At 39.6% G+C, this 16,573-nt stretch overlaps 1 protein-coding gene across 1 annotated transcript in view; it reads left to right on the forward strand.

Annotated features, from left to right (window-relative positions):
* The first annotated feature begins 12,022 nt into the window (after positions 1 to 12,022).
* The window catches only part of Tnks (tankyrase), a 184,483-nt gene continuing 179,932 nt past the window's right edge, over positions 12,023 to 16,573 (forward strand). Inside the window, exon 1 of the mRNA XM_004633286.2 lies at positions 12,023 to 12,832. Coding sequence (XP_004633343.1) covers positions 12,160 to 12,832 — 673 coding nt within the window. The 5' untranslated portion in view covers positions 12,023 to 12,159. The remainder of the gene's footprint in view (positions 12,833 to 16,573) is intronic.

A 16,573-nucleotide genomic window follows, 5' to 3' on the forward strand; every position in this document is an offset into this window, starting at 1 on the left:
AGGTTACACAACTCTGAATAAACTAAAAAAAGTCAAAATGTATACTTCAACTCAGTGAAAATTCTTACTGAATAGATCTGTTATAAAAAACAGGACACTGGCAAATATGGTATTCTAAATGCTTGAAATTGAGTAGAGTCACAATTTTATTTCAGCTGGTTTAATGGTGGTTTTGAAAACATTTGCAACCTTTTTCTCTAGAAAATGATACATATAATAGCTATTCATTAATAAAAGTATAATAACACTTGTGAGGATGAAAATAGGATTACTACAAATCCGATCTGTATAGTGAGACCCTGTAAACCCTATACTAAATACATTAAATTTTTTTAAATGATAAACTAGAAGATATCAAAAAATAAAAGTATGTCCATAAAATAGCCATCTTCACATGACTCCTTCTCTAATTTATTTTATTTTTTTTTCCTTTTGCTTCAATATTCATTGAAAAATATTGTTTCTCCCATTTTTCTCAATTTCTCTTTTCCTATGCTCCTCTCAGTTTACTCTTCAGGTCACCAGTAACCTCCACATAGTTACGGTTTATGGTCACTCTTCAGTCTCACTCTTCTCCTGACCCCATTCACCTGACAGTGTACCTCTCTCTTGTTCTCTTTCTTGATAGTTAACTGCTGCCACATGCTCTGTGTAACAAACTACTGCCAAACACACTATTAGAAAATCTTTATTTTTGCTTATGCATCTACAGGTCAATTGGGATCGTCCGGTCTAGACGGGTCATCTGGGCCTGGTTGCAAGCAGCAGATGGGTTCGAGGCCCATTGGGATTATAAGATGCCTCTTAAGGTCAAATCTCAGAAGTGGTACCAGGCTGGTGTAAATCTACCAACATTCCGGTGGAAAAAAATTATATATACACATATATACATATACATATATATGTATATATGTGTATATATATGTATATATATATATATATATATATATATATATTCCTTTGAGTCCAAAATTAAAAAGCTAGTAATTATATTTAGGAATAACTGCAGTCATACGACAAACAACACAGATAGAAGAAGGAGTCAGAAATTGAGATCAATAATTTTATTCTGCCATATTCCTCCTTGAATTACTTTCCTCATTGTTTTCCAGAATATTTCACTCTACTATCTTAACTCCTATTCTACTGGCTTCTTGTGCCCAGTAGAGGGATTAAAGTATTTTGTGGCTTAATCTGCAGACATCTTCTTTAAGTTCAGTCATTCATTTAGTTATGTCATCCAGTTATGTAGTTTTTAAAACTGTCTATATAGGGCTGGGGAGAGAGCACAGTAGAATGAGTGCTTGCCGGGCAAGGTCAAGGGCCTGAGTTCAATCCTCGGTTCTGAAAAAAAAAAAAAAAAAAAAAAAAAAACCACTAACTATATGTTAGTAACTTTCCAGCTTTACATCTTCATTCTGGCCTCTTTCCTGAACCCATCTCGTATATGTAACTACGCTTAAGAGTCTAACAGTAATTTTACTCATTTATTTATTTTATGTATTTGTTACATGGTGCAGGGTCTCACTACACAGCTCAGATTAGTAGTGATCTTCCTGGTTTTCAGCCTCCCCAGTGCTGGGATTACAGGCATGTGCCACTATGCCCTGTTTTGGAAGCCGACTCAGAGCATTCCGGGGAGCAGGGCTGGTGTGGTATGTGGTGCCGGGATCGAACCTCCGGCCCTGCATTTACCTAAGCAGATGGCCTGATTAGCCCACTGAGCTATCTCCTTGGTCCCTAACAGCAATTTATACTTGGCAAAGTAACAAACTCCTCATCCCCAAACTCTTCCCTGTCTACTCTTTCTATCCAGTTGCTCAGTTTAATCCTTTTTTTGTTTGTTTCAGGTTAATCCTTCTGGGCATTCTTAATTCCCGTTACATCACCTGAGTAAGCATTAGTATTACTGCAACTCAAGGCTAAAGAGAAGCTCCAGAAAAGAGATGAGTCTTCCAGTGTGACAGTTAAATACTTGGGTAAATTTGAGTAAGAAAAGACCAACCAAATTTAATCACCATAGTTCTGGGTGTGGCTGAAAGGATTTACAGAAGACAGAAGACCCACCCTAGGTGTGAGTGACGACAACCAATAGGCTTGTCACCTGAATGGAATGAAAGGGAACCAAAGAAGGAAGGAAGGCTCGCTTCTGTTTCTTCAGAGGAGCTCCAGCCCTCACCTTCACCTTGGCCGTCATCTCCTGTCTTTCGGTGCAGATTCTTCAGCCTTTGATTACAGACCCTATGGCCTCCTGATACAGATGCACACAGGACACTACAGTGAGCTCCAGGACTCCAGCTGGATCCTTTGATACTCCAGGGTGCAGATATTCCGATCATACCGCTCTACACCGGACTCTGCAGGCAGCTCTTGTAAGCCAACCTTGTACACTCTTATATATGTATATATTTTTCATTAAATGTTTCTCCAGTAAGTATTGACTGATGCACTTGTAAGTATAGATATTGTATTGATTCTCCTCCTGGCATTCAACTGAAGATATTTGAGTTATTATAGAAATATAGGATAGATGTTAAAAATGCAGACACCAGAGCCATAACTTGGCTCAGATTTTGCCTGCACTCTAACTAAGCATGTTACCTAGGATAAATTCACCTAAATGTTCAGTTCTTTGATTTCCTCATCTGTACAATGAAGTTGCTAACGGTTCCTACCTTGTGGAGTTATGAGAAAATGAATTAAAGTAGGGAAGGTTCTGCTTTATGTGTATGCAACATAGTAAGTATTGTACTGTATAATTTTCACCTGCTATTTGAATTTAGGATTTTGTTATTAGAATCATGGAGACATCCCATTCTCAAATGCTTCCCCAAGACTGGGCAACTACACATTGCTTTGCGTTTCTGAAGAGTATCTTGTGTGCAGTGCCCTTGTAGCACTCAAAATATTGTGCTGAATCATTTATGTTTCACCCTATCTCTCTGCATGAGACCATAACCACTGAGCATGTACGAGCAGGTCTAACTCACTTTAGTTAAACGTTCATGTCTACACGTAGAAAACATTCCAGTCATGATAGGGGCTGAGTCCTCAACTGCATAAAGTCAGAAAGATACAAAGTAACAAAGGAATGGTGAAGAATAATTGCCCTCTGGTAATACCAAGGGTCAACAATTATGCAACTTTAGCTTATTGTCTGTCATGTGGAAAAATACCTGGCAGTCGTATATTTCTTATTTTCCAGAAGACCATTGTATTTGTTTTCTGTTGCTGCTATAACAAATAATCACAAACTTAGTTGCTTAAAACAAAACAGATATATTTCACAATTCCGCCGTCATCAATCTGGCATGGCTAAAACCAAGGTGTTGGCAAGGCTGCCTTATTTTCGTCAATTCTAAAGGAAGGATCTCTTCTCTGTACCTTTCAGAGGCTGCTCACAGTCCTTGGTTTGTGGCTTCCTTCATCACAGCCAGAATTGGTTGATTGAATCCTGTCTCAGTTTTCTGTTGCTATATCAGAATCTGCAAGACTGATACTTTATTAAGAAAAAAATTTATTTTATTTCATTGTTCTGGAGGTTAGAAAGTTCAAGATTGGGCACATCCATCTGGTGAGGGCCTTGTAGTGCTTCCTAATATAGTGACAATGTAGGAGGATAAGCAGGTGGTTATGAGAGAGAAGAGGCAGCCAGCTCCCAAAATGACTCACCCAATCTCTGAGAATATTAATCTATTAATGAGGTTCTGCTGAAGGACCCTAAATCCTCCCCCTTGTATCTACTTCTTCACACTGCCATATTGAAGACTTAAGCCTCAACCTAAGTTTCCTTGAGAAAAGACTATATTCAAACAATAATAAGTTGTCAAACTGTCTTATTTCAGTGTCCTCTGTTTTCTGTTTTGCATCTTTAAGGACTCTTGTGATTACACTAGGCCATCTCCATAATCCAGGAAAATCTCCCTCCTGCAAAATCAGTTAATTAACAGCCTTAAGTGCATCTTCAACTTTAAATCCACTTTGCATATCTGTGAAGATAATATCTTCACAGATTTCAGGGATCAGGACCTGGATATCACTGAAGTGACATTATTCTGCCCACCTTAAACCTCAAACATGGACATAAAGATGATTTTAGAATACTCTGTTATCTGTAGTTGTAGCTTTTGCTGACTTTCATGTGATTGGCCCTTCTCACATATTTGGTGAGTCATAGGGCTAAGTGTACCTTCGATGGACATTTTGTCTGAAAACTTTATGGATTACTTGGAGTTCAGGAACCATAATTGTGTTAATTTCTTTTGAGATGGTCTTAGAAGCTCTGGTGGTTTTCTACACAATAGAAGTTTCTCAACACTGTCAGTCAAAATCACTGGAGAAATAATCAGCATACCTCCATGCTGAGAAACTATTTGCACCTCCTCAAATATGAGAGGCACTCTCTGTTTCCAAACTTGGTAGACTTTCTTTTAAGACACTGCAAAACAAGCACAGTGCAAAACAAGCTAAATACTTTTAGCATTAAGAAGTAGGAGCATGAGAAAAGCAACTTCAAATTAATTGAACGCACTTGTAGACCTGAGTTACCAGTAGAACAGTTTCAGGTAATTCAGCAGATTTTCTTATTACTTTTTCACTGATAACAGACACCATTGGTGTATTTTGAATTAGCTGGAGTATTTCCCCCTGTGATATGACCAACTGGCCATCAGATGAGATATTCCTTATGCTTCCCATTTCAGATCCAGATGAGATATTTCTTGTGCTTTCCATTCAGGAAGAAGGCCATACTCAAGGGGGCAGAAGGTGAGTTATGGATATCTAACGCATTGGTTGACCACCTGCTTTTCAATGCTATCTTGTGCTCTAAAGAAGTTAAGATTGATGACAGTGCTGTTGGTTTGGCATTTTGTTGAGTCTTAAGAGTATTTTTCAAACCCTGATGAAAAAGAGAGAGTATTCTTTTAACTTCTGATCTGGTTTTTATAGTTAATGGTGCCTCATCTTTTTCTGTATATTTCTTCTGCAAAACTCGTATGACCCTTGATTGAAAAAAAAAATACAGATCCTTGGGGAGCTATGGATCCTAATGTAACTCAAGGGTTATAAAAATCAACCAACAATACAAGCCAATTGAAGAGTTGCAAAAGACATTCCAGGTGACCAAATGATCACGCATCTCAAGACAACTCTATGAGAGTAGTTGAAATATTTCTGCATAAACTTACTTGTGGACAACGATTTGTAAAAATGCATCTGCTATAGTTGGGGGTTTGTCTACTGTCTTTACACTCTGAATAAGGAATTGAAGATAATGCAATGTTACATTTTGTCTTTTTTTTTCACACACATACCCCAAAGCCTCACGCACTAATAGAGGTATTTTTTGGGAGGTGATTGTATCTAGAGTGTGTGATTGACTCATTGTATAATGCTGGGATTAAGGAACGGTGATTGTTGGATTAGTCCACTTACTGAATTGGCATTGCCCTAATCCAGGTAGCCTCCATATAATATAAGGGACAGAAAGAGGCTTGTCCTCTCTCTCCTCTCTCTCTTGTTGCTTTTGGCATCTTCCACTGCTTGAAGGGTTTCCCCTCTGCCATCCTACCGTGCCTAAGAGCCAGCCAGTTACAGACTGGAACCTCCGAAATCTGGGACCTAAATAAACCTTTCCTCTTTCAACTTTGGGTGTTGGGAATTTTGTCTCAGAAACAAGAAATGTAACTAGACTTTGGTTCCAGAGAAGTGGGTCATTGCAGTGATGATACCTGACTGTGTGGTTCAGGAGCCTTTGCGAATGGCTTGTGGGGAGAATTTGGAATGATTCACAGATAACAGTTGAAAAAGCAGAATTACAATGCCTTAGGCTGTTCTGTATGTGAGATTCTGATCAGAGTTGAGAAGAAAGCCAGTAAAGAACAGGTTCAGGAGGTTTCTGCTGGGAGGAGGCCTGCACTGGTTATTGGAGTCCAGATGATGTGTGTTATGACCTGGCAGAAAGTTTGCATTTTGCTTGTGACCAGAGACAGACTTTGCCTAAAACTGAAATTAAAGGTGGTAGACTGACTGATCTTATAGGAGAAATATTAAGGCAGTTGAATGTTAAGGCAGTGACATGGGTACTGTTGAGGGCTTTTAGCCAGATTTATGTGGAAGAGTAAAAAGAGAAAAGAGCCTGACAAAATGATTTAAAAATGTTGTGAATTTGGCCAGGATGGAATCTCCAGTAGAGATGTGGCTGCAAAGACAGAGCAGAAGAGATCTTTATTACTTAGAGTAAACAGGAGAATAGAAAAGACGACCTAAGGGCATCACCAGAAGCCACAGGACTCCACCCTTTACAGCCTCAAAATTGCAAAAGTGAAAGTTGCTTTAAGAAGAAAGCCTCAGAGCACCTTGTTTTAGAATGACATCAACACTGAGAATTTTGTCCTCAGAACTGGATTCGGAGTGCTCAGCAATCCAGACACTTGACCCCCTCCAGCCAAGCGGGGAGTAAGCCTGGCTACTCCACCAGTTGGCAAAGGACCTTGGCATCGTCCCATTAGTGCTATTTTTAGAAAACTCTTAAATTCTTTTTATTTTTTGAAGAGAGTACAAAATAGTATTAAAACAGAAAAAATTACAAATGATGCAGATTTTCACTAAACAACATAATATGAATTTGGTAGTATTTGTTGTATTGCATAGTGTTTGCTTCAGATTTGTTGTTCAGATTACCAAATATATGCATGCAAAATTGGAAGAAAGAAAAAAAAAACAAATTATAAGAAATTAAAGAGGGCTGGGGAGATGGCTCAGTGGAATAAGTGCTTCCCTGGTAAGTGCAAGGGCCTGAGTTCAATCCCTGGTTCTGCCAAAAAAAAAAAAGAAAGAAAGAAATTAAAGGGCAGCCAAACACCTCAGTGGATTAAAGCATCTGGAGGTTAGATCCCCAGGCCTGCCTTGCCAGCCCCACCCCCAGGGGCACACTGAGACGCTGAGACGGCAATTGAGTCTGGGTGTGGTGGTGCGCCTGTAACTCCAGCACTTGGGAGACTGTAAACAGGAGAATCAACATGAGTCTGATCTAGTAGTGAGACCCTGACCACCCTGTAGACCCTTCCCTAAAATACAGAAAAAAGAAATTAAGAAAATAGAAAAAGGAAAAATTGAAAAAAGAAAGCCCCTCAATTAAGCATTAACTACTGCTTTCTACAGACCAGCAGAAATCCACAGTACAATTATCCAAACCATCCTGCTTATATACGTAGATATATTTCTTTCCCCCATTCCTTCTCTTGTCTTTCTCATCTCAGTAATTCCTTCCTTTTGAACAGAATACTTTTCATAGTATCTAGTGTACCCTTTAGATTTTACTTACCCTTTCAGGTTCTTACACTAAGGAGAAAATACGATGTCTGTACATGTGGGTATGACTTATTTCACTTAAGAGTATGGTCTCTAGTTGCATCCATTTACTGATAAAAGCCTCAAATTTATCCTTTTTTATAGATGAATAATACACCATGGTAACAATCTTCTCTATTCATTCTTCCAGTTGATGGGTATTTGGGTTGCTTGCAAGACAAATTATAAATTGTGCTATATAAACATGGGTTCACATAAATCACTTTCTATGTTTTCAGTTCTTCTGGAAAAATACCCAGGAGGGGAATAGCTGAGTTGAACGGGACCTCCAACCCCAGCTTTTTGAGGAATCTCCACATTGATTTCCACAGTGGGTGTACCAGTCTGCACTCCCACAAATATGGACAATGGTTCCTTTTCTTCTCCAGCCCCTCCAACATTTGTTGTTGGGTGATTTTTTTATGATAGCCATTCTTTCTGGGGTGAGATGGCATCTCAGTGTTGTTTTAATTTGCATATCACAAGTGACCAAAGATATTGAACATTTTTTTCATATACTTACTTGCCATTTGTATTTCTTCCTCTGAGAAGTATATATTCATCTCAGAGGTTCATTTTTTGATTGGGTCTTTGAATTTTGGAGGCCTGATTTTTAAAAACCATACTTTCTAGATAGAAAGTACTAAAAAAACAATTTTTAAAAAGGGGCTGGGGAGATGGCTCAGTGGAATAAGCGCTTCCCTGGCAAACGCAAGGGCCTGAGTTCAATCCCCGGTTCAGCCAAAAACAAAAACAAAAACAAAAACAAAAACAAAAACAAAATTAGAAAGTACTGATTTTAGGTACATGCATAATGGAAGAGTTGTGGATTGAGGAAGGCTTCCACCCAGATTTCAGAAAGCCTGAGAGGCCAGACAATGTGTCCCTGAGAGGGCACTGCATGAAGTTGTGAGTGTGAAGCCATAGATGCAGTGGAGACCCCAGAAGTTCTGAGCAGACAGGAACCTGGATCATCTAAGAAAAACTGAAAGGAGAGAGCAAATCGGGCCCAAGAGATGCTCTGGAGGCTACCACTACCAAGGTGCTATAGGGGTGGAGCCACTGAAACCCTTTGGAGTTTGCATTTTCCCACAGAAATCCCGAGATGATGCTCATGGGACTACAGGACTTAGTGTTTCCCCTGTTAGATTTTGAACTTGTATTAGTCCCATTCCTTTGTATCACCTCTTTCACTGTTGGAATAAAAGTTTTTAGAGCTGGTGAGATAGCTCAGTGGACTAAGCACTTGCTTAGGTAGGCTGAGGAGCCAGGGTTCGATCCCTGGCATTCATGTTGTGCCAGCTCCACCCCAAGCATGATAAGCCAGAGATGGAGGTTGGGCATGATGGTGCACACTTGTAATCCAAGCACTAGGGAGGCAGAAAATAGGACAATCACTACAAGGGTGAGCTGCATAGTGAGATCCTGCACAAAACAAACAAACAAACAAACAAACAACAACAACAAAAAAAAACCAAAAAACCAGTTTATCTTTTTATCTTGTTCTATTGAATGTTGGAAGTTTTAAACTTTCTTTTCACTTGCATAGGTGCTCACTTACATAGGTGTGAAGAATTTTCCTTAAAAATCAGAGGAGACTTTTAACTTTGGACTTTTCAGCAGTGCTGAAGCTGTTAAGACTTTGGTAACTCTTTGACATAGACTAAATGCGTTCTGCATAAAGGGATGTGCATGCATCTTTGGGGTCAAGGGCAGAGTGTCATTGTTTGCATCTAGATGTCTCCCCCAAAGCCTCATGCAGTAATAGAGATTTTTATTTTTTGCTTTTTGAGTTGGTTGTATCTAGGGTGTGTGATTGGCATGTAGTGCAATACTGGAATTAAGCATGGTTAATTGTTGGGTCAGTCCACTGATTGGATTGGCATCATCCTAATCCGGGTGGCCTCCATATAAGACAAGGGACAGAAAGAGGCTTGTCCTCTCTCTTCTCTTTCTCTTTTTTTTTATTTTAGTGAAGGGTCTACAGGGTGCTCAGGGTCTCACTACTAGATCAGACTGGTAGTGATCTGCCTGTTTACAGCCTCCCAAGAGCTGGGATTACAGGCATGTGCCACCAAGCCCAGTCTCAACTGCCATCTCATCACTCCCTGGGGGCGGGACTGGCACAGCAGGCCTGGGGGATCAACCCCCCCCACCCCCCATGCCCCCGCCCCTGTGCCTGCAGGTGCTTTAATCTGCTGAGCTATTTGGCCAGCCCCTCCTCTCTCAATCTTGCTGCTTTTGGTATCTTCCACTGCCCTGAAAGGTTTCCCCTCTGCCACACTACCCTACCACAGAGCCAGCCAATTATTGACTGAAAGCTCTACAGTCTGGGAGCTAAATAAACCTTTCCTCCTTTAACTTTGGGTACTGGGTATTTTGTCCCAGCAACAAAAAAAGTGACTGTGACATGCAGTAATAACCACATAGTCCAAAAATAAGTTTCTTTGCTTATTGTTCTAAATTTGAATTTTATATAGCTAAATGTTTATTTATAATGCTTGGTTGTTTTCCTTAAAATGTGTAAATATTTGTAAAGTAGATTTTCAGATATAGTAAAATAACATTTTAGCAAGAAAAACTAAAAACATTTAAATCAAGGAGAATGTATTATGGTTTGATTTTAGTTGCATTGTGGAATTATTTTACCTTGCCACACTTTCTTTCTTTTTTTTTTTTTTTTTTGTATGTGTATGTCTATCGTAAGCAATGACAGGATTTTATGAAATGCCGTGGTAGAGCCTCAGCTTCCGGGGAACAACCTGAAAAGAGAGGAAAGCGGGAAGCAGACAAAAAAGACTCAGATAAAAATAATGGGGTTAGGAGAGAAGAAAAGTGTGTCTCTTCAGCCCAAAGCGAAATCAGTAGCCTTTGTTTATACATGAGTGATTACATAAGCTTTCTTTATGCAAAGATTAACAGATGTGGCTTTTCATCTATAAGTGAGAAACAATTTAAATTTTGATTAATATGAGTACACAGTATAAACTAGGAATAGTCATGGGAACTTAATCAGCTATCGTTCCTTCTGTTCTATTTTCTGTCCTACTGAAACCACTCTCGGGGTACTCTCTCACTGTCTCAAAATCTTGACTCTAAACTTCCTCATTATTGCTAAATATTCTTGGCTTAGACTTGCCCCTTTCTGCAGATTTATAAGGTAGGGAGCAAGGAGTCAATCTATGAAAGAACTTTATGCATTTAATTATCTTATTCCAAGACCCTAGTGTGATTAATTGTGTGCTTTCTTTCTCTGGAATCAGAAGCCTAAAAATCCCCAGGGGGGTTGTGGGTACACAGCCATGTGAGGCTCTGCTTTGCAGATTCTCCAAATGCCATGTTACTTTGTCAGAGGTCAAGCAATGGATAGCTCTCCACAATGAAAGAGATGTTAGAACTATACTCTGTAACCTCCAATTGAAATTAAAAATGGCACTCATATTATGTTCCAGATTTTATTGCATCTAGCTAGTCGGTCCAAAAAAGTTACTCATTTATTGATGTGCGAATAGTAACACTACCTCAATTACATTTAATAATTAACATGAGAAATAACAGTCTACCTCTTGGTTTAATATTCTGCTTGATCTTTGTTTTTCTTGGATATATCTCCATTTGTGTCCACTCTTGAATCGAGCTGTGTGCGTACTTTCATATCATTTACTTAATGGTTAGACTGTATGTATGCAACGGAGACTTCACTGAGATCATACCACTCACCATCCATCTCTCGATAGGCGGCTGCTGAAAATTACACCAAAAGGTGTACACAGATGGAAGTCAGGTTTTGTGTCTGTCTGGGAGGGACGAGGGAAGATGTGCGTAAAAATGAAAAAAGAGGCTCAGCGAAAATAAATTCAAAAGAGAGGAACATACTCATTAGTCCTAAATTTAGGTTGACAAAACTACAGAGATAATAAAATAGAAAAATCATCATGCTAATAATTAAAATTTATTGGACTATCTTGATTTTATGGGTGGGAAACTGAGGTACAGGGTGTGTGTGGTTGGTTAAGGAGCTTGATCAAATTTACAGATAGAAGATGGCCAAGCTTGAATCTAATCCTGGCGAATTCTCACCTGAAACATTTTAAACATGGGGCAATAACAAAGTACTATAGAGAACGAAAAGATTTAGAAGGAACAAGATCTGTCTCGGGGTCGGGGAGGTAGCTCAGTAGAATAAACGCTTGCCTGGCAAGCGCAGGGTCCTCAGTTCAATCCCCGGTACCAAAAAAAAAAAAAAAAAAAGGAACAAGAGAACTAAGAAATAAACGGAAAAAGATTAAGTTTAAAAACTCCCAGTGGGCTAATTAGTTGTGTATTATTAACAATCGGCTTTGTATTTTTAGCTCATGTAGTGTAGCAAATTCCGAAGTAGGTACTGTTCGTGTTTGTATTTTTCAGACAAGAGCACTTAAGAGGCTTGTAAGGAGTTAACTTCCAAAGCTGACAGCAGCAAGTCAAGAAGAGTCTAGGAGACTTGGAGACTGAATAGAGCAGGGCGGAGCAGCTGAGGGTAGAAAGTGAGAAATGCAGGAAGTTTTCCGTTTGGGCAGAGGCGGGTTCCCGCATTCAAAACTCCCCAGCCCGCCGCCGGCCAATCGCAAAGCCCGCCCCTCAGCCTCGGGCCCCGCCCCCTCGGCCGAAGGGCCTCTGAGCGCGCCGTCCTTCCCTCCTCCCTCTGTCTCCGCCCACCCCACCTGTATCATTTCCTGTGCGCCTGGTGCTGATTGGTCTAGAGGTCGGAAGTGAGGGCGGGCGGTGGAGCCGTTGCCGCAGTGACAGTGCTGGGAGAGTCCGAAGATGGCGGCGTCGCGTCGCTCTCAGCATCATCACCACCATCATCAACAACAGCTCCAGCCCGCCCCGGGGGCTTCGGCTCCGCCGCCGCCACCTCCCCCTCCCCTCAGTCCTGGCTTGGCCCCGGGGACCACCCCAGCCTCCCCCACGGCTGGGGGCCTGGCCACTTTCGCCTCCCCGCGCCACGGCCTAGCGCTGCCGGAGGGGGATGGCAGTCGGGATCCGCCCGACAGGCCTCGATCCCCGGACCCGGTTGACAGTACCAGCTGTTGCAGTACCACCAGCACGATTTGTACTGTAGCCGCCGCCACCGTGGTCCCAGCGGCTTCCGCTTCATCTGCCGTTGGGGTCGCGCTCAACTCAGCAGGCGGTGGCAGTAACAATTCTCCGTCGTCCTCTTCTTCCCCGACTTCTTCCTCATCTTCCTCTCCATCCTCCCCTGGGTCGAGCTTGGCTGAGAGCCCCGAGGCAGCTGGGGTTAGCACCACGGCAACACTGGGGCCTGGGGCAGCGGTACCTGGGACAGGGGTCCCAGCAGTGAGCGGGGCCCTACGGGAACTGCTGGAGGCCTGTCGCAATGGGGACGTGTCCCGGGTGAAGAGGCTGGTAGACGCTGCAAACGTAAATGCAAAGGACATGGCTGGCCGGAAGTCTTCTCCCTTGCACTTCGCTGCAGGTCAGAGACATATGAATTGTTAAGGGTTTTGGCAGGGGGGTCGGGTGGTCCCGCAAGGAAAAGGAAACGGGCGATTGTGAGGGGATAAGACGGGGGCGTGGCAATGGCCCTTCGGTACCTCACCTGGAGGGGACAGGTTCTTTGCTTTTCTGGGTGACAGGGGCGTGGAAAGGGGTCATTTGAATTCATTCTTTCATGGTTGCACAATACTTATTCCAAGACTCTGCAGTAAGTCTGGGCATATGTAAACTTTTTCAGTTCTGTTCGTGAGAACCTGAGCTTCGTGTCTTTGTGTTAGGTTTGTTTTGGGTTTGCACTATGGTTGATTCTTTAGGACAGTTCAGATCTAAGAAGCTTTAATGTAGCGCAACAAGTGTCTGTTGTAGTTTTTAGTAACTCACTGAAAGACATACATGGACTGAATTTCTGGAACTCCTAGTCTGCTTGGGGAGAAAGTATACTTATGTGAAGCAACTGGGAGAAGAGTACACTGATTTGAGCAATGCAAAAGGCAGTTTCCCTGAACTTAGTTGCCTCAGTTTTCTCCTCGGCAAAATGTTGTGTGAGGATTTAGTGAGAATACTGGTGCCTGCCAAGTAAGTTCTTTAGAAAAAATGCAGATGCCTACATTGTGACTACATTGTGAGCCTTGCTCTGTTGTGGTATTGCTATATAAAGGAAAATATAAAACAAAAACAAAACCCATAAACTACCTCTTCCTGTTGTTTTTGAAGATAAAGGTAATTGCATTAGGAGTGTTATGTTAGAAATGTGAACTTTTTAATGTACACTGTACAGCTCAAATAGGACAGAAAGGTCCGAATGAAAAGGCGCTACCCACACACATCAAATATAGCACCTCAAAGGTACCTTCTGTTGTTTCTTGCTGAATTTGTAATGTCATTCCTTCATTTTGTTCTGTTAGTACTAAAACATGTATTTACAACTCTTATATATTTAATTTGTTTTTACTACAACTCACGTACTGACATCCTCATTTTATAGTAAGGCACATATTTAAATAAAGTTAATAAAGTGGTAAGATTAGGGTGTGGATTCAGGCAGTCTGATTTTAGAGCTTTAAAAATCAATCTGAAAATATTATGAGTGATATTAGGTTTATGGTCACTTCTTTTTTTGTGAATAATTACAATACAGAGTTCCTAATTTATGCATTGTTTTGAGGAAGAAGTAATGAGGATCTATAGACTAACTTTCAGATAATTTTTTTTACAGGCTATACTTGGAAAGACACATGCAACTGAATTGAAAGTTTCAGGAAACTGTAATTTCCCTTACACATGTGTTATATTCTGATATTTTATGTTACATTCCATTTCAGTTTTAGCAAGTACTGATTGTGAACCATGAATTGGCCATGACCAGTGGCATGAGAAACACAGGAAATCATTATTAGGTCACTGGCTCTATTCTTGATTTATAGATGGCTACTATGAGGAATGTAGTGAATTGGGTCATACATAGGCCTTTATCTAGCCAGTTACGCAGGATCTTGCTTGGTTTAAATGAAACATCATTTCTTTTTCTTTAGGCTAAATAAAAGGCTAAGCCAGATTTCATAAATCAACTGAGGATGCTTACTTTTGCACTTGTTAACACATTTTACAAATCTTGTCATTTCTTACTATACCTTTTTGTAAGAAATCACCAAGAAATGATAGCTATATTTATACGTCAATTAATTTACTTATTTCAAATTAGTCACATAAAATAGTACTTATCTCCCAAATCACACAAGTGACTTTTAATTCTCTTCTAGAGTTTTGTGTGTACCCAAATAAGTTAGAATAAAAACAGTAAAAACACCCTGTAATTATGTTGTAGTTCTGAGACGTATGAACTGGCTTTTTTAGGGATAAAAATATATTTTAGGTCATCTTGGAAAATAGACAAAACAGTTATAAAGTTCTCCATGACATAAAAAATAACATCTTGTACTGATTTTATTACACTTTCATATCTGTATACATAATATTAAAGTTTTGTTAAATCTAGTTTCCATCAAGTGTAGGTTAAGTAGTTAAAAGCAATTCTTAGTTGACTCTTAGCTGGTTTTTTTTTTTTTTTTCTTTTCAAAGTTTTATTGATAAACATATAGCAATGAGACAGTTTCAAATCAAATCGAAAGTACAGTTTCAACAAATAATACACTGCATATATTCTTCTTAGTGGTTAATTGCTGTACAAGATGCAGACTTGTGATCCTACTTACAAACACCATTAGTTAGCTGGTTTTTATTACAGTCATTGAACTGTCGTGGAATAGCCATTCTAAAGATAAGAAATCAGTACCTTCTGTTAGATGGAAAAGTTTTAAAATTATGGTTACTTGTTCTGCTTATGCTTAGGTATAAAATACTGTCATGAGTTTTAAGTGGCAGATCTTCAATATTCTTATGGCGATACTATATAGTGGTTACAGTAATACTGTAACCATTATACAGTATCTGGGTAACCAAAGAACAACAATACAAAATCCCATGAAGTGTGTAACCTAGAGTGATAGGAAAAGTATGTTATGCTGTCTTTTGGAATAACAGGGGGTGTTGTCTTGGGTTTGAAACATTTGGGGTTTTGTTTTGTTTTAAAGCAGGAAATGTACAGGAAGAGCCAAGGTAGTCAAGTGAATGTTAGAAGGAATAATGTTAACTTTATGTCTAAAAATGAGTTTACAGTTTTGTAGCATGAGATGAAACCATTTTTAAAGTCTTCAGGAATAGTATTAAATCATGTTGAAGTCTTGGTGACTTTGTTACCATAGTGGTAACCTTGTTCTTTCCAGTAATATAATTAACAAAAAGAAGTATATTAATAATGGACTCCTTCTTTCCATAGTTAGGACCTGAACTTCAATTTCCATTGTTGATAAAAGTTCCCAAAGTGCTTCTGATGTCCTCACGAGATGGTCATAGCAAATTGATTGAATTTTTTTCTTGTGGACTAGAGTTTATTTTTTATTTTTTAAAAAAATTTTAATTTTAATTTTATTTTTTATATTTTATTTATTTTTTGCGGTACCAGGGATGGAACTCAGGCCCTTCTGCTTGCCAGGCAAGCACTTATTCTACTTAGCCATCTCCTTGGCTGGACTAGAGTTTATATGAGGTTTTATTTTCTACAGCTAAGGTCCTTGATCCTGGTTTTCTGTTGTACAGCACTCAAAGGTCTTTTTAAATGGTGCAGTTTTGAGTGACACCATCCCTTTAGTTCAGTTATTCTCAGTGACATCATTTGCTAAAGAACCAGTGTATTTTTGATGAGGTCTTTTTTTTAAAATAGAAAACCACATGTGAAATATTTTATTTTTTAAAAATTTTAACAAAGTGCTAAATTCTGAGACCTCATATATTAACTTTAGGTTGAAAAAATTTACAACAGGCTTTTGGTAATTAATATTTGACTTATGATTTGTCTTATGATATGATATGATATGATATGATATAAGGTGTTTTGTATTAAAACTAGCAAAATACAGATTCCAGTTTTATTTTTTGTGAAAAATAGACTTAGTCCTACAGAGACTACTCAGCTGACCCTGATTTTTCAGCATGACCGTGCTTGCTTTTTTCCCCTTTTCCCAGTACAAATGTTTTTACCCCAGTGGAAAACTGTCCTCTAAACTGTTGCCCACCAGTGGGTAAAAAGTGGGTCAGAGTGCATCAGTCCTGGAGTGGGACTGTTTCTTGCTTTTTATTGTCTGACAAAGTCCTTGACTGTATT

This window comes from Octodon degus, unplaced genomic scaffold, assembly GCF_000260255.1.
Source record: "Octodon degus isolate 3935 unplaced genomic scaffold, OctDeg1.0 scaffold00053, whole genome shotgun sequence".
Lineage (NCBI taxonomy): Eukaryota > Metazoa > Chordata > Mammalia > Rodentia > Octodontidae > Octodon > Octodon degus.